The 24,469-nt window shown below is 40.5% G+C and overlaps 1 protein-coding gene and 1 long non-coding RNA gene across 14 annotated transcripts; both read right to left on the reverse strand.

The window, feature by feature from the left end:
* Nucleotides 1–6,753: 6,753 nt before the first annotated feature.
* On the reverse strand, nt 6,754–12,594 carry LOC115007924 (uncharacterized). Of its 12 annotated transcripts, none has more exons than XM_029431080.1 (8): nt 12,532–12,594; nt 12,330–12,356; nt 11,828–12,109; nt 11,323–11,619; nt 10,175–10,243; nt 9,892–9,993; nt 7,213–7,265; nt 6,754–7,133 (listed from the first exon to the last, which is right to left on the reverse strand). In XM_029431080.1, exons 1-8 carry the CDS (start codon nt 12,563–12,565, stop codon nt 7,041–7,043), a joined length of 957 nt encoding a protein of 318 aa, XP_029286940.1. In that variant the 5' UTR covers nt 12,566–12,594; the 3' UTR covers nt 6,754–7,040. The 12 variants fall into 12 exon arrangements, with proteins under 12 accessions (XP_029286940.1, XP_029286939.1, XP_029286938.1 ...); XM_029431079.1 differs by having other exon boundaries at nt 9,892–9,996; XM_029431078.1 differs by having other exon boundaries at nt 7,213–7,241; nt 11,296–11,619.
* A 4,945-nt stretch (nt 12,595–17,539) lies between these two features.
* Nucleotides 17,540–21,827, reverse strand: LOC115007927 (uncharacterized). Of its 2 annotated transcripts, XR_003832252.1 has the most exons (5): nt 21,761–21,827; nt 20,905–20,991; nt 20,563–20,581; nt 18,076–18,152; nt 17,540–17,809 (listed from the first exon to the last, which is right to left on the reverse strand). It is a non-coding gene; the product is annotated as an uncharacterized LOC115007927 (long non-coding RNA). The 2 variants fall into 2 exon arrangements; XR_003832251.1 differs by lacking the exon at nt 21,761–21,827 and having other exon boundaries at nt 20,905–21,135.
* Nucleotides 21,828–24,469: the final 2,642 nt, after the last annotated feature.

A 24,469-nucleotide genomic window follows, 5' to 3' on the forward strand; every position in this document is an offset into this window, starting at 1 on the left:
CAAAGCGAGAGTTGTGTCCGGATACTCGGCAGTAAGTCGGACTCGTTTCCAGTGAATGTTGGCCTCCGCCAGGGCTGCGCTTTATCCCCAATCCTGTTCGTGATTTTCATGGATAGGATATCGAGGCGTAGTAGTGGAGGAGAGGGGTTGCAGTTCGGTGACCTGAGGATCTCATCGCTGCTCTTTGCAGATGATGTGGTCCTTATGGCATCATCGGTCTGTGACCTTCAACAGTCACTGGATCGGTTCGCAGCCGAGTGTGCAGCGGTTGGGATGAGGATCAGCACCTCCAAATCTGAGGCCATGGCTCTCAGCAGGAAACCGGTGGATTGCCTACTCCTGGTAGGGAATGAGCCATTACCCCAAGTGAAGGAGTTCAAGTACCTCGGGGTCTTGTTCGCGAGTGAGGGGACGATGGAGCGAGAGATTGGCCGGCGAATCGGAGCAGGGGGGCGGTATTACAGTCACTTTACCACACCGTTGTGACGAAAAGAGAGCTGAGCCAGAAGGCAAAGCTCTCAATATACCGGTCGATCTTCATTCCTACCCTCACCTATGGTCATGAAGGCTGGGTCATGACCGAAAGAACGAGATCACGGGTACAAGCGGCCGAAAGGGGTTTTCTCAGACGGGTGGCTGGCGTCTCCCTTAGAGTTAGGGTGAGAAGCTCAGCCATCCGTGAGAGACTCGGAGTAGAGCCGCTGCTCCTTTACGTTGAAAGGAGCCAGTTGAGGTGGTTCGGGCATCTAGTAAGGATGCCACCTGGGAGCCTCCCTAGGGAGGTGTTCCAGGCACGTCCAGCTGGGAGGAGACCCCGGGGAAAACCCAGGACTCGGTGGAGAGATTATATCTCCTCACTGGCCTGGAAACGCCTCAGGATCCCCCAGTCGGAGCTGGAGGATGTGGCCCGGAGAAGGGAAGATTGGGGTTCCTTACTGGAGCTGCTGCCCCCGCGACCCGATCCCAGATAAGTGGTAGACGATGGATGGATGGACTCTCCGCAAAGATCTAAATGTTGTGACTGAAAAGTGAATCTCCGGTTCTGATTCGCCTCTCTGACCTGACAGTTGTCACCATCAGCTGTTTCCTTCATGTCAACACATATTGATGCTGCAGCTGAACCAGAGCAACCATGGAAAAGAAGATGCATCCTGGACTCACTCAGGTTTACCTGATAATCATTGAAAAATATGATTTCTTACCTCTTGGAAGCACAATTTTCTAGAAAATGAAAAAAAGAAATAAACCAGTGATTATTGATATCAGAAAGCTTCAATGATCCCTAATAAAACTGGTACTGGATACATTATTTTACATTTTGCTTCTAGAAAATCATTTCAAATGTCGTTAATCTCAAGTTTTTAACTTTTTGTTCTTCAATGTTTGCACAAGGTGCTGTACCGTGTAGCACTGGATTTGAAAGGAGCTTTATAAATAAGGTTTACTTACTTACTTGCTACGTAATTCAAATAAATATGAAATATTTCCTACAACTGCAGCTAGGTCTTTGCATGCCTGCATGTTTAATATTTTTTAATTCTTACCAATCCTGCGTTTAGTAAAGAGAAGTGTCAATCCGAGCAAGACGACTCCCACAGTCACGACTGCTCCAATCATCAACGTCATCTTCTCTGCATTAAGAGAAGAGCCCATTTACACTCGCCGGCCCACAGTGTTAACATCAAGGACATACTGTACATCCCATAATATCAACATGTTTGAGGAAATTAACTTCCTTCTGCTCTCTGGGATTTACAAGTATGGCAAAAACTCTGAAACGTATCAGGAGGAAGATGCTAGAGGAAATATTCCGTCACAAAAACTGTGCTGCATTCTTTTTTTAGTAAAATATCAAATCAGTACCAACATCGAAAACTAGATATAGATTAATAATCGCTTTTTTTTACTATTGGTAAGGCCCTGCTGTTATAAAATATACTTCAGCTAATATTTATCTCATTATTTTTATTTTGATATACTTGTGAACAAAACAAAGTAAACTGAGTATTTAGGGATTGTTACAACTGCAGATGTGTTTTTACTCACTGCTCGTAACTTGTGTGTTATCGTGTTGATCCACCAGAGGTCCCTATAGTACCTGCCTCCCTGGATGTGATCTAGGTCCTCACAGCTGAACCAGCCCTGATCAACCAGCTCTTCCTTCCTACCCTATTGTCATATTATTTCCTATTATCATGTGATTTTCTGTGATCCAACAGTTTCTCATCTTACTGTCCAGTGAATCTCTCACAGTTGGCATTCTAAGTTTTAGAATATTGATTATATTTATATATATAATCTTTATATATATAATATCACCTGAAACAGCAGGATTGAAAAAGTACACAGTGAAAAGCATTTATAAACAACCACAGCAAAGAATTTTAGTATTTGACTACCTGTTATATTTTCACCGGATGCTGGTTGGAAAAGAGTTGTGTCAGCAGAGGTCCAACTTTCTGCAGCTGTGAGAGATATAGCACTTATTGAAGACACAAACACGTTGACATGAAAAATGACAAATATCCAAAACATTTCTGAAAAGTCAGTGTGAATTATTGAGAACTTGATTAATTATATCACCTGTTTCTGGTTTCACTGACGTTAGGAAAGTAGAGGCAGAACTACCAGTGTCACTTGGGGGTTGTTAAATCCCCATTAGTTGTTGCTCTAGTGTTGCTCTATTTGTTTTGGTTTGTAAGCCCTAAAAACAAATTCACACCTGAAATATTAGACCATGCCACTTTTCTTGTGCTGATACTGTATCAGGATATAGTAATATTAGCAGGTGGGAGAAACAGTCGCTCACTGTGTATGGTGACGGAGGATGTGTCACTGTGTGGAGATGGGTAATGTAACTCTCCAAGCTTTACAGTGTAAAAACATGTCACTTTAACCTCAGCAGGTGAACTCTGATGTGACATCTCCAGCAGCTCAGTTCCTGTCAGTGTCTTCAGACAGGGGAAGACTTTGCCCGGTTTTGTTCTCATAGTTTTGAAATAACACTGAGACACAGGAACAGATGATGGAGTCTGACAGTGCAGAGTGACTGAGTCTGTCTCTGAGATCACCGGTGGATTCACTGTCAGTTTAGGTGTAAGAAGAGCTAAAACATATTGAGGTAAACATGTTATGTCACTTCATTAATAATTGCATTAAGATAATACAATTCCTAATGGGAAACTGTGATTTAATATATGGTATAGAAAATAGAGATTTTAACAGCCAAATTAGCAGAGACTGATCTTGTGCTTTCATCTCCGTAAAGGAACCTGGCAGAGAAAATAAACATGTTAACAAGAGGAACAGATTTAATAGTAAATAGTAAACTCTTAACGTTAATCTTGTATTTCTTTCAATCTGATTTAAAAGTTTAATAAAACACGCTGATACATTAAAGGCTGACATTACATATTAATCTGGCTCTTGCAAATGAAATATCATGTAGTTGTATTAGTGTATTGGGTACAATGAAAGAAACAAGAGGTTTAACTTACACATGAGGACGACTAACAGCAGGTGTTCAGCCATGATGAAGATGAATAATGTGAATGTCCAAGAATCCTTCAAGACGACACTTGTGTGTTTGATTGTGTGGACTTTGACATACAGAAAGTGTCATTTTACAGAACTTGTTCTCAGGAAAACCACAGCGAGCATCAGAAGTAAGTCAAACTGACAGACAGGCCACAGAAATACACATGCCTTGACATTATTTATAAAGCTCCAGTATGTGTGGTACTGTGTATTTAGATCAAATCAACCTCATTGCTGTCTAACTGCTTCAGAAAGAATTAAGTAGTATATGTACATCACATCAAAGAAAAAACACAACCTTAAATATTTCATGGTCTTGATTGTAGTGTTTTTGAAGTGGGGGACACCAGGATTGATTGTCTCTTATGTTAAAGCACCTGAAAGGCACTAACCTTTTTAGTGAGGGTAATTTCAGCTCATTTCAGTTTTATTGTATCAAAAGTAAAAAAGTGTTCTGTGGTGTAAACGTTTTATAAAACTGTTAGAGATATTGGAATGTGTTTCTCCTAGTTAATAGACAAAAATGGTAATGGTCTGCATTTATATATTGTTTCATAGTCTTTGCGACGACTTAAAGCACTTTTTACTACACAAATCAACATTCACCCAGTCACACAAACATTCATACACTGGTAGCAGAGGCTGTATAAACCAAGCCTACCACCTGGGCCCCTTTGTATGTTTTGTATGTTTGTTTGCATGCCGAAAGCGAAAGCCTCTCGGTCAATACAGTGCCGTACAACTGAGCCACTAGTTGGCACGGTACAGTTTTTATTTTTACACTTTTACAGCGCTCCTAACCCGGACCTTGCAGCTTCCAAGGGCCGTGGACTTAGTGCTCGCTGCAGCCTCTCTCTGTGCTGGCAAGGAAGGATCTCCTTGTGCGACTGTCAACTGGGCGGACTGTGCTGATGGAAAGAGAGCATTTATTAAAAGTAAGATTATAGGCATGAAACAGCATGATGTTTCCAAAGTCAATAAGTAATTGCGTTAAATAATTGTGATCTCAAAATTTACCAAAAATAATCATGATTATGATTTTTGCCCAGGATCTCACAGCACCATGATCCGGTCCTGGGAATCAGCTACATTTTGAAATAAGATTTGATAGTCTCTGATGAGTGTGCCAACCAATCCCAGCATACCTGTCAACATTGGAATTTCAAAATAAAGGAAATCTTCTGGCGGACTCCGCCCATACAGCTCTCAGCCACCCAGGACCTACCCATATAATGTAAATGTCAACACATAAAGGACGGGTACATACATTCAGGAAATACATGTTTATTTAAAGTATGTATTACGTGTACAGACATGTTTATAAGATTTATGTATTTTATTTATTAGTTATTATCATCAATTTATTTGATGATGGATGAGTTGTGCGGCTTTTGTTTCCACCACGAGGACTTCTTTGCGATGGCAGAATCGGGAAACATGTCCGCTACACTGTGACAGAAATCATCGCAGAAGCTGAAGGCTACATTATCTTTCCCTCAGCCTTGGTCACTTGATTTGCCTCTGAAACTGTTCTTGTCACACATGAAGTCATTGACAGTGGATGTGTTTGTGCCTCTTGGGCGAGCTTGTGCTTGGACGATTGTTCATGCTGGTGAACATCGCTTATTCCGCCGTGTGCAAATCTAATATCTGAATGGCACACTTTACAAAAAACATGAGTTTGCCCGACTCTGCTTTTTATTAAATACGGGAAGGTCTCCTCTCATTTGTCAGGTACTTGCATAAAGTTTTAACTTGTTTGGCAGGTACAACTGCGTCTCCATCTATCTCCCGTTCACTGTGACTCATCCATATTGTTTTGTCTTCTCCTTCTGTGTTATTGTTCCTGTTTTCTTCTTCTGTGTGTTTACTGGTGGATAACATTTTTCAGCTAAAGTTAAACATAACACTGCCACCTGCTTTACCGGAGGACACTTTTTTTCTTACATTTTTCCCCCTTTAATTTTGGGGTTTCTTTTAGGAAGTTTTTCCTTGTGCGGTGCGAGGGTCTAAGGACAGAGGGTGTCGTAACCTGTACAGTCTGTAAAGCACACTGAGACAAATGTATAATTTGTGATAATGGGCTATACAAATAAATTTGATTTGATTTGAATTTGATTTGTAATACCACTTGTTCCTCTAGAGGCGATAGTGAGTCACTACAGAGGGAGAAGAGGCACATCTGCCTGACTCGTTCACCACCTGCACCACCTTGTGTCGTCCTCACAGCTGCCAGGAGGCTGTTTTGCTGAGTGTATAGCTGTTGGCAGCTCCGGGAAACGGCGTAGCTTCAGTTAGCAGTTAGCTCGAGTTCAGCCGCAGCACCGGCGTTCTGCAAACTCCATGTTGCTGCCGTTACACAGGTCCACCAGCCCGCTGTGACTGACGGCGCTGGGGCTTGTTCTGGCTGAGCTCAAGTCTCTTTAGCCGCTGACTGGGGCTCCGTCTGACGGAGGGTGGGTTCCAGGTGCCGGCTCCGAGTCTGGAAGACCGCCACCGGGAAGACGACATGAATATGCGGGTCGTTTTCTGATTTCTGCCACTTTGTAATAAACAAACTAACGTAACGTTACACGGACTACAGCTCTGAGAAGATGGTAAAGTGACGGAAAAAAAAAAGGTCATGTAATGAACCAAGGGAGATTTTTTTTAAAATGTCAAAACCCTTTAAAACATTTTCAAACACATTTCAAACCAACTTTATCTTCATCTGAATCTCCTCCTATTGTCTGCACAATCTCCTTTTTGGAAAATAAAATATGCAATCGGGTCCCATGAGCTATTATGGGTCAATTGCTTTCTTTTTTCATCATTGACAATTCAGACAAACTACATTAATCTGGGCATTTACAAAACCTCCCATTTTAAAAGAAAATCATGTGATATGGTCTGATGCAATTCTGACTTTCCAACAAACCTCCCACTTTATTTCTAAATTCCACACAGACACACACAGGCAAACTACCTGAGAGTTAAAGAAAAAATTGCTTTAATTTGCCAGTTTCTCTTTGTTTTAAGAAGACATTTCAGAGCGACTTAACACACATGAAAAAGATATATATATATATATATATATATATATATATATATATATATATATATATATATATATATATATATATATTTGAATATATATGAATGTATATATATATATATTCATATAGGTCTTATACAAAACATAAAACTGAATAATACAAAGTAATACATAGTATGGTATTATGGGGGGGGGCTAAAACATACAGCATATTTACAGTAGCAGTAAAATGCATGTAAATATATGTATAGTGCATAGAAAATATGATCAACATCAAACAACAGGAGTAAAGTGAACTTTGTTTTAGTTATAAAGTAAAACTAAATACATTTTAAGTCATAAACCTCAACTTGATAATTGCATCTGGCTGTAAAACTTGTAAAACTGTAAAACTAAAACTAGATTAAACCACTCAACTTCAAACACAAGGTGCATTTCAGTAACAGTTCTTCAGGCTGTCTGCTCAGTTTCAGTGTGTCTGCACGGTGCTGTACATCACACCCTTCAGCTCTGATGCAGCTGGCTCCTCAGAGATGCTGCAGTACAAAGGGTATGCGTCCAACTGGGAAAAGAAAGAAACCAACTGTAGCATATATAAGGATATATGGCTTTTTGTATATTGTCCATCATGTCAAACTTACATTCTCATTTTGAGGCTCCCGCCTTTCACCTGCTATTGAGAAAGACACAAAGTCTGTATATAAAAAATAATACATTTCTCAGAATTATTATAAAAGTATTTAGTGGTTCTGTTGATTGGATTCAATTATTTGACGATCACAACATACTCTGTCATGATTGTACATACAGTAACTTGGACAACATTACACTTTTGAGGTAATCTTTTATCTAAAACAAAAGTAACCAGTTAAGGGAATAGAAGGTTACCCAGTGTGTAGAGACTATCGCTCCACTCTACATATTCCATATGTATAGTACTGACGTGGATACTCTTACTGCACTGATTGGGGCTTCTCTAAGAAAAATTGGGCTACACATTCAACCTTCCATTCTTTATCGTGTCGAGATTATCTCTCCACCCTACATATTCAATATGTACGGTAGCTTCGTAAAACAAACCGTGAAGAAACCAGGTAGGCCCAGTTTTTCATACTTGAGCATGAAATGGCAGTTGAGTTAAAATGAGACTTCATCGCCACCAGAGTGCTCACCTATGTGCTCACCTATGTGCTCCAATAAAGAAACTATTAACAAGACACCATCAAAGCTAAGCTGGCCCTGCCAGCTGCTAAGGCCAGCCATAAACGGGTTGAAGGCCACTCAGTTAGCCCGCCACGCTGCAAGCCTAGCTTTGAAAGAAAATGATAACCTTGTTCTTCTTTTTACAGGAGCCGTGATCCCAGAAGCGTGGTATGTCAAGCCATCTCTCCATGAGTTATTGAGGCCCTACGTGTAATGTGCACACATTCCTGCTGGGGGCAGCCTGCCCTCTTTTTCATCTGTTGGACTGCATACACAACCCAATGAGAAAGCTTACTCTTGCTCACTGGTTGCCCAAGGCAGTTAGGTTTGAGACAGACAAAGAGTTGGTTGGTTGTCCTTTGGGCACATGGCCGATGAAGGTACACTTTTAAGGACCTGACAGTGCACCACAGTGACTGCCCACGCAACCCTGCTTCACCGTCCTGAGGAGGGTGTAAAGCAGAACCTCTGGCTCCCCACCATTTGATCCGGCCTTCGAGGTAATTCGTAAAACGCACACAAATAAAATCCACTAGCAAATATTTTAAATGGGGGACTGACTGTTTTTCCTGGCCAAGGTCAGGGTCCTTGAACACAACACGAGCGGAACGTGTCATCACGTGGTCACGTCATGTCAAAAAACTTCAATTGTAAACGAGACTGTCATTGACATCAGTGAACGCAGCATGGCGAGTGTAAAACAGAGAAAGCTGGATGTGGAATGTCGCACTTTCCAGGAGAAATAATCTTGAGCGTCATTACTACACGAAACATGCCGAACTGCACGAGCTGAAAGGACGAGTGCGTTTGGATAAAGTTAACGCTCTTCGGCGGAGTTTGGCCCAACAAGCAGCTCTCTGCAGAGCGTAACATACAAACATGGAAAGATAGAGAGGTAGACCACCACACCAAGAACAGACTATTTCACCACTGCTGTGCAATTATCACTGCCATGTGCAATACTCACTTTATTTTCTATCAACCACTTGGTACTTATATTATTTTTTATTCTATTTAATTATTGTTTACTGTCTTTATACTTCATATGTTCTTTTGCTGGGACAAGATACATTTCCCCGTTGTGGGACTAATGAAGGATTGTTTTCTGATAAAACAGAAAGATACATGGATTAAAAAAAGTTGCTTTTTTGCACAGCATATAAGAAAGGTGAAATGAATGGGCTGTGTCTTAAAAATATTTGTAGAGGTTATGAGTTAAATAATTAGTATGGCCCTCGAAGGATGTTGTAAAAAAAAAATGGCCCTTGATAGGAAAAAGGTTCCCCACCCCTGGTGTAAAGGGTGCAGATCCATAGATTGACAGGTATAGAACGGTGGAATGCGGGGTCCAGAGTCCAGCATCACCCGACATGAAGGGGCAGCATTGCTCATGCAAAACAAACAAAAGGGCATGGAGCTCTCCTGCAGAATGCAGACTATAGAGAAAGGCACGGCTCATGTTGCAAGGCTGAGATCCTCACCTCCAAATCCCATGGAGGGACAGCTAGTCTTTTGTGGTAGGGTGTAACCCTACGAGCGCCTTTGAGAAACTGAGAAAAACATTTCTGAGGCCCATCATGGGCTGCCTTCATGGTGGTCAATATTCCCCTCAAAGTTGAGGGAGACTTACCCACCTCCAACATTTCCTGAAGCAACTGGAGGATGTCATGGGCCATGCAAGAAAGGGGATCCACCTATCTTGATCTGCACCATGTTTGAAACAATGCTCATCAATAGGAATATGCTGCCCCAGTTGACTGAGCCTAGGCTCCCAGCAGAGTGCTCACCATGAGGCTGGAAATGTTGACCAGGCCCACAGTCACCATAGGTGATGTGTCTTAAAGGGCATCCACATCAGCGGCCCCCGTAGGGGTCGGTTCGCCAAGCCAATTATTTGACTAGTGTCTCTGACTCTGACTGAAGCTTTTTTGTGCTTATATTTTTGGAGTAGTTGTACACTGAATAAATCTTAAGATGCAATGATTGTGTAAATGCAATTCTAGGCTTACATACTGTATGTTGAATAAGCAGAGAAACTGTTAAAAGAGAACTGTATGTTTGAACACCTATATAAAAAACTGATTCTGAAGTTATGAGACAAACGATGTAGTTCTCACCAGTTCTTTTTTTGTTCCAGAGAATTGCAGAAACGAGCAAGATGACGGCCACAGTTACACCGCAACCAGCTACAACTACAATAAAGTTCAATATCCACGTTGCTGCTTTGAAACAAGAAGTCCTAAACAAGTCAGTTTTGGTTCTCACAACATCAATAAAAACGTAGGAAGACATGTATTTCACAGAGTATTGCTTTGAAAGCGTGATATAGTTTCTGAGTAAATTAGGTTGTAAACTAATTTAATCACTGAATTCAAGTTGTAAAGAATTAAATATGCTCACCTGAAGCTGTTTTCTGAGATGTTGCAGGGTAGGAGCTATCTTTAGTGCCAGGTGTACTAACACTCAAACCTATGAAGTGCACAGACACAAACGTTTGTGAAACATCCACTGCAATGCATGTTAGCATTTTCATGCAGTAATTAGAATCCGTGTCCCTGATATTTCATCGCCAGATTCATACTAGTCATACTAGTATAAGTTTCTTGAAGGCACAAAAACATATTACATATAACATTAAACCACAGTTTTATAGTCTTCCTTTAGGTCAGGTGTGTCAAACTCAATTTCACCAAGGGCCTGGAAAATCATGTAATTTACTTGTCCCATACAGCCTAACTTTTTGGCATGCAATCGTCTGCACATAAAACATTAAAAATTACAAATGAATTTTGCAGTCAAGCAAAACTCCCATGCAGCCTATTTCATAGACGTAAATATGACGCATCAATGTTGTCATGCTTTTAGCCACATAGATTGCCCTATTTGCAGCCACCTTACATCATTTCTGTGATGCAAGGTCATCAGTTCTTCTTCAGCTTGAACGATGCGGGCTAAAATTGATTGAAAACCTAAATTGATATGCGGGACAGATCACATTTTACAAGGGTACAGGTTTGGACTGTGGGCCTTGGTAAATATATTAAGCAGCACATTGCTTTCATGTGCTGCTTAATAGCTTTATTTTACTTGAACAATGTGGGCTAACATCTGCACAGGAGCAAGAATAACTTCACACACACATAAGCAACTGCATATCTAACACACACTATCTGAGTAACCAATCAGCAACAATCACTATGTGCTTTGACTGAAATGTTGAACAACTGAATAATAACCTGATGCTGGTTTCACTGATGTTAGGAAACCATGGATGTTTGGTGTGTAACAAAAACAAATTCACACCTGTAATGTTACACCACAACACTTTTCTTGTGCTAAATTTCCCTTGGGATCAATAAAGTATCTATCTATCTATCTAGTAATATTAGCAGGTGGGAGAAACAGTTACTCACTGTGTATGGTGACGGAGGATGTGTCACTGTGTATGGTGACGGAGGATGTGTCACTGTGTATGGTGACGGAGGATGTATCACTGTGTATGGTGACAGAGGATGTGTCACTGTGTATGGTGACGGAGGATGTGTCACTGTGTATGGTGACGGAGGATGTGTCACTGTGTGGAGATAGGTAATGTGACTCTCCAAGCTTTACAGTGTAAAAACATGTCATCTCAACCTCAGCAGGTGAACTCTGATGTGACATCTCCAGCAGCTCAGTTCCTGTCAGTGTCTTCAGACAAGAGACGTCTTTGACAGTTTCTCCACTTAAAGTGTAGAAATGACACTGAGACACAGGAACAGATGATGGAGTCTGACAGTGCAGAGTGACTGAGTCTGTCTCTGAGATCACCGGTGGATTCACTGTCAGTGTAGGTGGAAGAGATGCTGAAAATATAAATTTATCTTGGATTAGATAACTGAAAATGTTATTTGTTTAAATTAATTCTGATTTAAATGTATAATGATGTCCATTCTAAATCAACTATCTCTTCTTTTGAAAACCCAACCACCATGTTAAGAGACACTTTGTTGTTTGTGCTCATACTGTAGCATAACATCATAATATATGTCTGTAGCAGCAGTGTTCACTCACTTCGAATGATGATGGAGGATATGTTACTCTCTGGAGATTGAGTCGCGTGAAGATAAAAACATGTCACTTTAACCTCAGCAGGTGAACTCTGATGTGACATCTCCAGCAGCTCAGTTCCTGTCAGTGTCTTCAGACAGGGGAAGACTTTGCCCCGTTTTGTTCTCATAGTTTTGAAATAACACTGAGACACAGGAACAGATGATGGAGTCTGACAGTGCAGAGTGACTGAGTCTGTCTCTGAGATCACCGGTGGATTCACTGTCAGTGTAGGTGGAAGAAGAGCTGAACATGTAGAGGTAGACATGTGTTATATCAAAAACTGAATAATAACATTAATACGATAATATTCCATATTAGAAATTGTGATTTAATGGAGAGGAAGAAATAAAAAATATATTGTGCAAACAAACAGTTTGTAAAAATAGTCAAATTAACAACAGACTGTAATAAACTTCCCACACAGTGAAAACTGGACATGAAAGATAATCGATCAGAGACTGACCTTGTGCATAACTCTCGAGAAAAGAATCTGTTGGAATTACAATTTATTAAAAAGGTAAATACATGTAATATCTCATTAATACATTCAACACATGATAGCTCACAATACAATGTAATGTCATGTTTGCTTGCAGGTTAGAACCTACATTAGTTTGTAAAAGTCTACATTAACAATAAAAAACTCTATAGTGAGTATAACTTACAAATGAAGATGACAAGCAGCCGGCGTCCAGCCATGATGAAGCTGAATACTAAGACTGTGCAGATAGAAGACACTCGTTTGTCTGACTACGTGGACTTTGATGTACTTAAGTGTCATTCAGCAGAAGTGAGAACTTGCTCTCAGGAAAACCACAGCAAGCATCAAATGTGAGTTAACAAACAAACGGGCCACAGAAACAGCAACACTTTACATCTACTCGCTTTAACACACGTTATTAGAAATGTAGAGCATGTAATATATTTAGATCAAGTCTACCACAGTGTGAACTGCTTCAGAAGAAAATGAAAGAGTCTGTTCATTATTTATTAACAAACTGCTCACACACACACACACACACACACACACACACACACACACACACAAGCATGTTCATGGTCTGCTCTAAGCGAACATGCTGTTATTTAATATTTTCCTGACCATTCAACAATGAAATCTGCATTTCACTTCATATTTCCAGAATTATGCTGCACACACTCTGTTTTTATTGAAGTCAAGTCAATGACCCCATGTTTCCCACGGACTCCTGTATTTACCTGTACTGCCCGGGAACATTATAACTAAAACTCACAACTGATTAATTGATTGTCCACCTGGACCCTCATGAAGGTTAATACCTTAACTAATATTTTACACTGAATAAGCAGGGAGGGACAGTGTTAAATGCAAATAGTTTTTGTTTTTTTAAATAGCTCCTCCAACCAGAATACAAGTTTCTCATGTCAACGCTGCATTGTACCTTTTTACTTTGAGGTTTAAGGAACATACCTGAAACTCACAATCAACTTCACCAAAATATTGAAATGCATCATGTTTTTATAAACAGTGTTTTGCCTTAGCGTAAATATTCTTTAGTATACCCTACATATAGAAATGCCACATGTTTATAATTATAATAATAAGCTTTATTTGTATAGCACCTTTCATACAAGAATTGCAGCCCAAAGTGCCTCATAGCAAAAACATAACAATTAGTACAAGGACAGAGTAAGAGCATTTACAGTACAATAATCACAGTGTTGATGAAAATGAGTCTGAAGTACCATTATAAAAATAGCAGAATTAAAATAGTATAAAATAGCAGATAAAATAGAAGATAAAATAGCAGCCTTTACACATTCTTTGACAGTTTCATAATCCCTTTGTCTGTACTTTCATCTATATTTGTCTTTGCAAATAATCCACATACTTTCTTCCTATCCCTGTTCTCTGCTTCCTTCTCCCATAACATAAACTGTCTTTATGTTCTTCCATTGTTTTCAACGCTTCAGATTTAATCTTTCTCTTTGACATTACTTTTTCCTCTTGCTCTCTAAACCTTACTTTTGACTTTCTTACTTCCTCAACACTAAATGATCCTCCTTCAGGAAAACCAAGCTTAAAAATGTATGAAATCATTTAAATTAGTTTAAAGTGGCTAAGATAAAATACATAAAGTATCACTATTAAAAGGCTAAAGTAAAGACATAAAATATCACTCTTAAAAGGCTAAAGTAAAGACATATAAAATATCACTATTAAAATGCTAAAGTAAAAAGATATGTTTTTAGCTTACTTTAGAAGATACTGAGCGAGCTTGCCTCCCTAATGTCTGCAGGTAAAGTGTTTCATAGCTTTGGTGCATAATTGATAAAAGCTGCATCCCCAATTGTCTTTTGGATGTTTCTGGGAACATTTAATAAACCAGTAGTGGATGATCGTAATGTTCTTGGGGGCACATAGTTTATAAGAGAGTTGGCAGTGGAACTTGGTGCGGTTCCGTTTAGGGCTTTGTATACAAGAAGGAGGACCTTAAAGTCAATTCTAAAAGTTACTGGAAGCCAGTGTAGAGTGGCTAACACTGGACTGATAGAGGCAGTTGACCAGAGTTTACGCACTAATTTCATCAGATTGTTACATCTTGTTTAGCTGAAACATATTCCAGCATCCTTTTGTAATAACAAACTGGACTTAACCACACCAATCCAAATGATTTTAGTCACATCTCAAATGTCCTTCTCGAATGCTGCACACGTTATCTCTGTGGTCTGATGCAGCTGGTTCCTCTTGAGAGGCTGTTGTAAGCATCTGTCAGTGTAGTGGGAAAAAACAAACATGGCTTGATGGGACTTTTACTGCATTATGCAACTTCCTCTTCCCACGCATGTGTATGAAACATACTGTAGAAAACAAAGTTGGTAGAAAGACAAAAGCAGCTCACCAATATTGCTGAATTCATAAGTGACGAAACTGTAAGTTTCATCATAACTGCTCGGCAAGAACTTTATCAGAAAGAGAGAAAAAAAAAAGGTTACGTGAGAGTGGCCTTATCCAGGACAGCATGATCACTGACTGAATGGATACAGAAGTGTTTAAATTACCTCTTTACTGTTGAGAGTTTCTATATATCCACATCCATCTAAAACACAAAAAACACAGTTTAATAACAACGTGGACTGTGCTAAAAACGTGGACTGTGCTAAAAACGCGGACTGTGCTAACAACGTGGACTGTACTAACAACGTGGACTGTGCTAAAAACGTGGACTGTGCTAAAAACGTGGACTGTGCTAACAACGTGGACTGTGCTAAAAACGCGGACTGTGCTAACAACGTGGACTGTGCTAACAACGTGGACTGTGCTAACAAAGCGGACAGTGCTAACAACGTGGACTGTGCTAACAACGCGGACTGTGCTAACAACGTGGACTGTGCGAACAACGTGGACTGTCTGACAACGTGGACTGTGCTAACAACGTGGACTGTGCTAACAACGTGGACTGTGCTAACAACGTGGATTGTGCTAACAACGCGGACTGTGCTAACAACGCGGACTGTGCTAACAACGTGGACTCTGCTAACAACTTGGACTGTGCTAAAAACGTAAGACTGTGCTAAAAACGTGGACTGTCTGACAACATGGACTGTGCTAACAACGTGGACTGTGCTAACAACGTGGACTGTGCTAACAACGTGGATTGTGCTAACAACGCGGACTGTGCTAACAACGCGGACTGTGCTAACAACGTGGACTCTGCTAACAACTTGGACTGTGCTAAAAACGTAAGACTGTGCTAAAAACGCGGAATGTGCTAACAACGCGGACTGTGCTAAAAACGTGAACTGTGCTAACAACGTGGACTGTTCTAACAACGTGAACTGTGCTAAAAACGCAAACTGTGCTAAGGGGAACTGGGTAGGTGTTGTACTTCTGCAACAATGCAATGGGTCGGAACGGCGTTTTCAGTGGTAACCACTGAGAACCGCAGAGCAACATTTTTTATAAAGTTTTAAAAAATCATAGCTGCATTTCTCGAATCCTCGTTTTAATTTTTAATTTCCATATTATCTAATTCAATATAAGGGAAGAAAATGCCTTAAAGAAAAAAAGATTTAAAAGTCAGTTTAAATGATGAGTATTTGTGTCACCTGATGTTGGTTTCACTGGTGTGATAGAAGTAGAGATAAATTCACTTGATTCTTAGTGTGATGTCATAGTGTCATATTTAAACATTTCAAATAACATGCAATAGACTCAATTGTGGAGAAATACTTTGTGATGTTTCGTGTCTTCTCTGACTTACCAGTCAAGCTGTATCCATCACTACGAGGAGACAAAGAGTTTGGTTCACTTCCCAAACTGTAATCACAGCTGGTGACGCTATTAGGTGGAAGAAGAGCTGAAAATTTAGAGGCAGACATGTGTTATATCACATACTTAACAGCTGCATAAAGATAATGAAAACAAATGATATCAAATACTAAATAATTAAATTACTATGGTAATATTCTTAATGGGGAATGTTGATTTTAGAGGAAAGGGGGAAAATCTATTGTACAACCCAACAGTTTGTAAAAATAGTCAAAATGAATAACAGAATGTAATAAACGTCCCACAGTGAAAACAACTGGACATGAAAGATAATCGATCAGAGTCTGACTTTGGGCTTGAATCTCGCGAAAGGAATCTGTTGGAAATACAACATGTTAACAAAGTAAATAGATGTAATAATAACTAATTAATGACTTCAACAACATGTAGAAGGATTAAAACTCTACCACCGTGTAACTCTGTCAACCAGAGGTGGAAACTAAGGATGCATAATGTTGGATCTTTGACGATATTGTCCAACTCATATTTGACGATTGCTGTATGTATATATATATATATATATATATATATATATATATATATATATATGTGAGTATGTATATACTAAAATATTTATAACTAATAACTAATTTGCTTGCCTGCATTGGTTTGTAATCATTTACATCAATAGTGAATAGATATATAGGTTTAACTTACACATGAGGAAGACAAACAGCAGGCGTCCTGCCATGATGAAGCTGAGGCTGTCCACGGTCCTCAAAAGATGATATTTGTGTGTCTCAATGTGTGAACTTTCACTTTACCTAAGTGACATTTTGAAAAACTTGCTCTCATGAAAACCACAGCTAGCATCGGAATTATTCACGTCAGATACACAAACCTCACATCCTTTTTAAAGTACCTAGTATATGTGTGTTACTTAGATAGAATCGACCACACTGGAGGCTTGTGTGTGTGTGTGTGTGTGTGTGTGTGTGTGTGTCTTCACTAAAAGTCTTTTTTTAAACTGCTCACTTTTTTGTTCATGATCTGCTCGAAGTAAACGTGTCGTTTTTTTTCCATGTTTGTCCTGAAACTTCAACCATTTAACTTCATATCTCCAAACAGGCTGTGTGTTATTTCATCTAGTTGGTAAAATGTCATCATAAAAATATTGTTTTCTTGCATGCAGTTGTGCTTAAATATGTCTCTGTGATGGTTTCTCATTTGTATTGTATTAAATCATGTTTGGCGGTTTTTAATGTGTTTTCTGTGTCTGTGAGTTTTATGAATTTGTGTAAATGTGTGAATAAACCCTTCAGGGTAAAGCACTTTGGTACAAATTATGTTTTTAAAGCGCAGTATAAATAAACATGAACCTGAACTTCAACTTCTGAAATGAAAGGGACTTTTTAAATAATTGTGTACATGGATTTTATTATTCAAAGCATTGATACATGTTATGTTCTGACCAAACTATCAATTCAATAAAGTTCAACTGAGCCATATCACCATTCTAACGTCTGCTCTTGTGGGTAATGATGTAAATACTGTTAAGATCAATTAACTTGTACATAAGTAAGAAAAAGATGCAAGAAAAACAACGTTTGAATTTCAAATTGACTTTAGAGGGCTGTACACGGTCTCTCTCAGGGCTGATGTAGCTTCTCGGAGGTGCTGCTGTTGTCACTCTATGAAAAGAAAGAAACAGAAATGACTTAACTGCCCTCAGTTAGTGGAAATGTTTGTCAGCAATATGCAATGATCATCATTTACAGTAAAAGGGTTTAGTTTCTGTCACGCTGCAATAAACATTTTTTCTGAGAATGTACCTTTAATGTCTTTTTAATTTATGCCTGTTCGCATTCTGGCCACTTATAAGCCTTCAGCAGAACCTGCACCACCAAGCGGCTGATTAATGTGTCTAACAACCTTTGGGAAAACAAAAGCAGCTCACCAGTGTTGCATTCATAGGTGACGATACTGTAGGTTTCATCATAACCACCCTGCAAAGCAGTGACGTTTACTTTTGGTCTAAATGGGAAAAAAATAGAAAACAGGTTTTGTGTGTCATTACAGAGGAAGGCAAAAGCACAGTACACATTTGCAAATGAATTAACTGTATTACTCTCCGCAAAGAGCGCCGCTACATTGGAGTTTATCCTGGTGGACGAGAGGGTCGCCTCCCTACGCCTTCGGGTTATGGGGGGGAAAAGTCTGACTGTTGTTTGTGCCTATGCCCCAAACCGCAGTTCTGAGTATTCGGCCTTCTTGGAGACCCTGAATGGAGCCCTGCAGGGGGCTCCAGTAGGGGACTCCGTAGTCTTGCTGGGAGACTTCAACGCACACGTGGGAAACGATGGAGACATCTGGAGAGGCGTGATTGGGAGGAAGGGCCTCCCTGATCTAAACACGAATGGTCGTTTGTTGTTGGACTTCTGTGCTAGTCATGGAATGGCCATAACAAACACCATGTTCGAACATAAGGATGCTCATAAGTGCACGTGGTACCAGAGCACCCTAGGCCAAAGGTCAATGATCAATTTCGTAATCGTATCATCTGATCTGAGGCCGCATGTTTTGGACACTCGGGTGAAGAGAGGGGCGGAGCTGTCGACTGATCACCATCTGGTGGTGAGTTGGATCAAGGGGTGGGGTAAGACTCTGGACAGACCTGGTAAACGGGTGAACTGGGAACGTCTGGAGGAAGCCCCTGTCCTGGGGATCTTTAACTCACACCTCCGGCGGAGCTTTTCAGCCATCCCTGTGGAGGTTGGGGGCATTGAACCTGAGTGGGCGATATTCAAAACCTCTATTGCTGAAGCTGCGGTGATGAGCTGTGGTCTCAAGGTCTTAGGTGCCTCAAGGGGCGGTAACCCTCGAACACCGTGGTGGACCCCGGTGGTCAGGGAAGCCATCCGACTGAAGAAGGAGTCCTTCCGGGTTATGTTATCCGGGAGGACTCCGGAAACAGTTGCAGGGTATCGAAGGACTAGAAGGGCGGCAGCTTCTGCCGTGTCAGAGGCAAAGCAGCGGGTGTGGGAGAAGTTTGGAGAAGCTATGGAGAAGGACTTTCGGTCGGCACCAAGGTACTTCTGGAAAACCATCCGGCACCTCAGGAGGGGGAAGCGAGGAACCATCCAAGCTGTGTACAGCAAGGGTGGGACCCTGCTGACTTCAACTGAGAAGGTTATCGGCCGCTGGAAGGAGCACTTTTGAGGGCCATCCAATCCCTGTACGCCCAAAGCGAGAGTTGTGTCCGGATACTCGGCAGTAAGTCGGACTCGTTTCCAGTGAATGTTGGCCTCCGCCAGGGCTGCGCTTTATCCCCAATCCTGTTCGTGATTTTCATGGATAGGATATCGAGGCGTAGTAGTGGAGGAGAGGGGTTGCAGTTCGGTGACCTGAGGATCTCATCGCTGCTCTTTGCAGATGATGTGGTCCTTATGGCATCATCGGTCTGTGACCTTCAACAGTCACTGGATCGGTTCGCAGCCGAGTGTGCAGCGGTTGGGATGAGGATCAGCACCTCCAAATCTGAGGCCATGGCTCTCAGCAGGAAACCGGTGGATTGCCTACTCCTGGTAGGGAATGAGCCATTACCCCAAGTGAAGGAGTTCAAGTACCTCGGGGTCTTGTTCGCGAGTGAGGGGACGATGGAGCGAGAGATTGGCCGGCAAATCGGAGCAGGGGGGCGGTATTACAGTCACTTTACCACACCGTTGTGACGAAAAGAGAGCTGAGCCAGAAGGCAAAGCTCTCAATATACCGGTCGATCTTCATTCCTACCCTCACCTATGGTCATGAAGGCTGGGTCATGACCGAAAGAACGAGATCACGGGTACAAGCGGCCGAAAGGGGTTTTCTCAGACGGGTGGCTGGCGTCTCCCTTAGAGTTAGGGTGAGAAGCTCAGCCATCCGTGAGAGACTCGGAGTAGAGCCGCTGCTCCTTTACGTTGAAAGGAGCCAGTTGAGGTGGTTCGGGCATCTAGTAAGGATGCCACCTGGGAGCCTCCCTAGGGAGGTGTTCCAGGCACGTCCAGCTGGGAGGAGACCCCGGGGAAGACCCAGGACTCGGTGGAGAGATTATATCTCCTCACTGGCCTGGGAACGCCTCAGGATCCCCCAGTCGGAGCTGGAGGATGTGGCCCGGAGAAGGGAAGATTGGGGTTCCTTACTGGAGCTGCTGCCCCCGCGACCCGATCCCGGATAAGTGGTAGACGATGGATGGATGGACTCTCCGCAAAGATCTAAATGTTGTGACTGAAAAGTGAATCTCCGGTTCTGATTCGCCTCTCTGACCTGACAGTTGTCACCATCAGCTGTTTCCTTCATGTCAACACATATTGATGCTGCAGCTGAACCAGAGCAACCATGGAAAAGAAGATGCATCCTGGACTCACTCAGGTTTACCTGATAATCATTGAAAAATATGATTTCTTACCTCTTGGAAGCACAATTTTCTAGAAAATGAAAAAAATAAATAAACCAGTGATTATTGATATCAGAAAGCTTCAATGATCCCTAATAAAACTGGTACTGGATACATTCTTTTACATTTTGCTTCTAGAAAATCATTTCAAATGTCGTTAATCTCAAGTTTTTAACTTTTTGTTCTTCAATGTTTGCACAAGGTGCTGTACCGTGTAGCACTGGATTTGAAAGGAGCTTTATAAATAAGGTTTACTTACTTACTTGCTACGTAATTCAAATAAATATGAAATATTTCCTACAACTGCAGCTAGGTCTTTGCATGCCTGCATGTTTAATATTTTTTAATTCTTACCAATCCTGCGTTTAGTAAAGAGAAGTGTCAATCCGAGCAAGACGACTCCCACAGTCACGACTGCTCCAATCATCAACGTCATCTTCTCTGCATTAAGAGAAGAGCCCATTTACACTCGCCGGCCCACAGTGTTAACATCAAGGACATACTGTACATCCCATAATATCAACATGTTTGAGGAAATTAACTTCCTTCTGCTCTCTGGGATTTACAAGTATGGCAAAAACTCTGAAACGTATCAGGAGGAAGATCCTAGAGGAAATATTCCGTCACAAAAACTGTGCTGCATTCTTTTTTTAGTAAAATATCAAATCAGTACCAACATCGAAAACTAGATATAGATTAATAATCGCTTTTTTTTTACTATTGGTAAGGCCCTGCTGTTATAAAATATACTTCAGCTAATATTTATCTCATTATTTTTATTTTGATATACTTGTGAACAAAACAAAGTAAACTGAGTATTTAGGGATTGTTACAACTGCAGATGTGTTTTTACTCACTGCTCGTAACTTGTGTGTTATCGTGTTGATCCACCAGAGGTCCCTATAGTACCTGCCTCCCTGGATGTGATCTAGGTCCTCACAGCTGAACCAGCCCTGATCAACCAGCTCTTCCTTCCTACCCTATTGTCATATTATTTCCTATTATCATGTGATTTTCTGTGATCCAACAGTTTCTCATCTTACTGTCCAGTGAATCTCTCACAGTTGGCATTCTAAGTTTTAGAATATTGATTATATTTATATATATAATCTTTATATATATAATATCACCTGAAACAGCAGGATTGAAAAAGTACACAGTGAAAAGCATTTATAAACAACCACAGCAAAGAATTTTAGTATTTGACTACCTGTTATATTTTCACCGGATGCTGGTTGGAAAAGAGTTGTGTCAGCAGAGGTCCAACTTTCTGCAGCTGTGAGAGATATAGCACTTATTGAAGACACAAACACGTTGACATGAAAAATGACAAATATCCAAAACATTTCTGAAAAGTCAGTGTGAATTATTGAGAACTTGATTAATTATATCACCTGTTTCTGGTTTCACTGACGTTAGGAAAGTAGAGGCAGAACTACCAGTGTCACTTGGGGGTTGTTAAATCCCCATTAGTTGTTGCTCTAGTGTTGCTCTATTTGTTTTGGTTTGTAAGCCCTAAAAACAAATTCACACCTGAAATATTAGACCATGCCACTTTTCTTGTGCTGATACTGTATCAGGATATAGTAATATTAGCAGGTGGGAGAAACAGTCGCTCACTGTGTATGGTGACGGAGGATGTGTCACTGTGTGGAGATGGGTAATGTAACTCTCCAAGCTTTACAGTGTAAAAACATGTCACTTTAACCTCAGCAGGTGAACTCTGATGTGACATCTCCAGCAGCTCAGTTCCTGTCAGTGTCTTCAGACAGGGGAAGACTTTGCCCGGTTTTGTTCTCATAGTTTTGAAATAACACTGAGACACAGGAACAGATGATGGAGTCTGACAGTGCAGAGTGACTGAGTCTGTCTCTGAGATCACCGGTGGATTCACTGTCAGTGTAGGTGTAAGAAGAGCTAAAACATATTGAGGTAAACATGTTATGTCACTTCATTAATAATTGCATTAAGATAATACAATTCCTAATGGGAAACTGTGATTTAATATATGGTATAGAAAATAGAGATTTTAACAGCCAAATTAGCAGAGACTGACCTTGTGCTTTCATCTCCGTAAAGGAACCTGGCAGAGAAAATAAACATGTTAACAAGAGGAACAGATTTAACAGTAAATAGTAAACTCTTAATGTTAATCTTGTATTTCTTTCAATCTGATGTAAAAGTTTAATAAAACACGCTGATACATTAAAGGCTGACATTACATATTAATCTGGCTCTTGCAAATAAAATATCATGTAGTTGTATTAGTGTATTGGGTACAATGAAAGAAACAAGAGGTTTAACTTACACATGAGGACGACTAACAGCAGGTGTTCAGCCATGATGAAGATGAATAATGTGAATGTCCAAGAATCCTTCAAGACGACACTTGTGTGTTTGATTGTGTGGACTTTGACATACAGAAAGTGTCATTTTACAGAACTTGTTCTCAGGAAAACCACAGCGAGCATCAGAAGGAAGTCACACTGACAGACAGGCCACAGAAACACACATGCCTTGACATTATTTATAAAGCTCCAGTATGTGTGGTACTGTGTATTTAGATCAAATCAACCACATCTTTCCCTCAGCCTTGGTCACATGATTTGCCTCTGAAACTGTTCTTGTCACAAATTAAGTCATTGACAGTGGATGTGTTTGTGCCTCCTGGGCGAGCTTGTGCTTGGACGATTCTTCATGCTGTTGAACATCGCTTATTCCGCCGTGTGCAAATCTAATATCTGAATGGCACACTTTACAAAAAACATGAGTTTGCCCGACTCTGCTTTTTATTAAATACGGGAAGGTCTCCTCTCATTTGTCAGGTACTTGCATAAAGTTTTAACTTGTTTGGCAGGTACAACTGCGTCTCCATCTATCTCACGTTCACTGTGACTCATCCATATTGTTTTGTCTTCTCCTTCTGTGTTATTGTTCCTGTTTTCTTCTTCTGTGTGTTTACTGGCAGATAACGTTTTTCAGCTAAAGTTAAACATAACACTGCCACCTGTTTTACCGGAGGACACTTTTTTAAATTAGGCCTATTTTTATTTTTGAAAGGTTAAAAATACGGGATAATTACGGGAAAATATTTAAATGGGAGGACAGCGGGATAGAAGTGAAAATACGGGATAATCCCGGGAAAAACGGGAGGGTATGAATCCCAGTCTCTAACATTTAGTTAGACTTAAAGGTTCAATGTGTAAGATATGCCAGAATTAAAAATGTAAACTTTAAAACAATTAACATTATCAGCAGAATGTGAAGAGGTAACAGTGTTGACGTTATGTCAAAGACATCTATGTGTTGTCTTGCAGAGATATGTACTGAAATTAGCATGCTAACTGACTAGCTGTGCTCCGTTTAGTCTTGTAATACCACTTGTTCCTCTAGAGGCGATAGTGAGTCACTGTAGCTCCAGTCTGCCCTCACTACAGAGGGAGAAGAGGCACATCTGCCTGACTCGATCACCACCTGCACCACCTTGTGTCGTCCTCACAGCTGCCAGGAGGCTGTTTCGCTGAGTGTATAGCTGTTGGCAGCTCCGGGAAACGGCGTAGCTTCAGTTAGCAGTTAGCTCGAGTTCAAACAAAACCTCCCATTTTAAAAGAAAATCATGTGATATGGTCTGATGCAATTCTGACTCTCCAACAAACCTCCCACTTTATTTCTAAATTCCACACAGAAACACACAGGCAAACTACCTGAGAGTTAAAGAAAACATTTAACTTGCTTTAATTTGACAGTTTCTCTTTGTTTTAAGAAGACATTTCAGAGCGACTTAACACACATGAAAAAGATATATATATATATATATATATATATATTTGAATATATATGAATGTATATATATATATATATATTCATATAGGTCTTATACAAAACATAAAACTGAATAATACAAAGTAATACATAGTAT

The sequence above is a fragment of the Cottoperca gobio genome, chromosome 5, assembly GCF_900634415.1.
Source record: "Cottoperca gobio chromosome 5, fCotGob3.1, whole genome shotgun sequence".
NCBI lineage: Eukaryota > Metazoa > Chordata > Actinopteri > Perciformes > Bovichtidae > Cottoperca > Cottoperca gobio.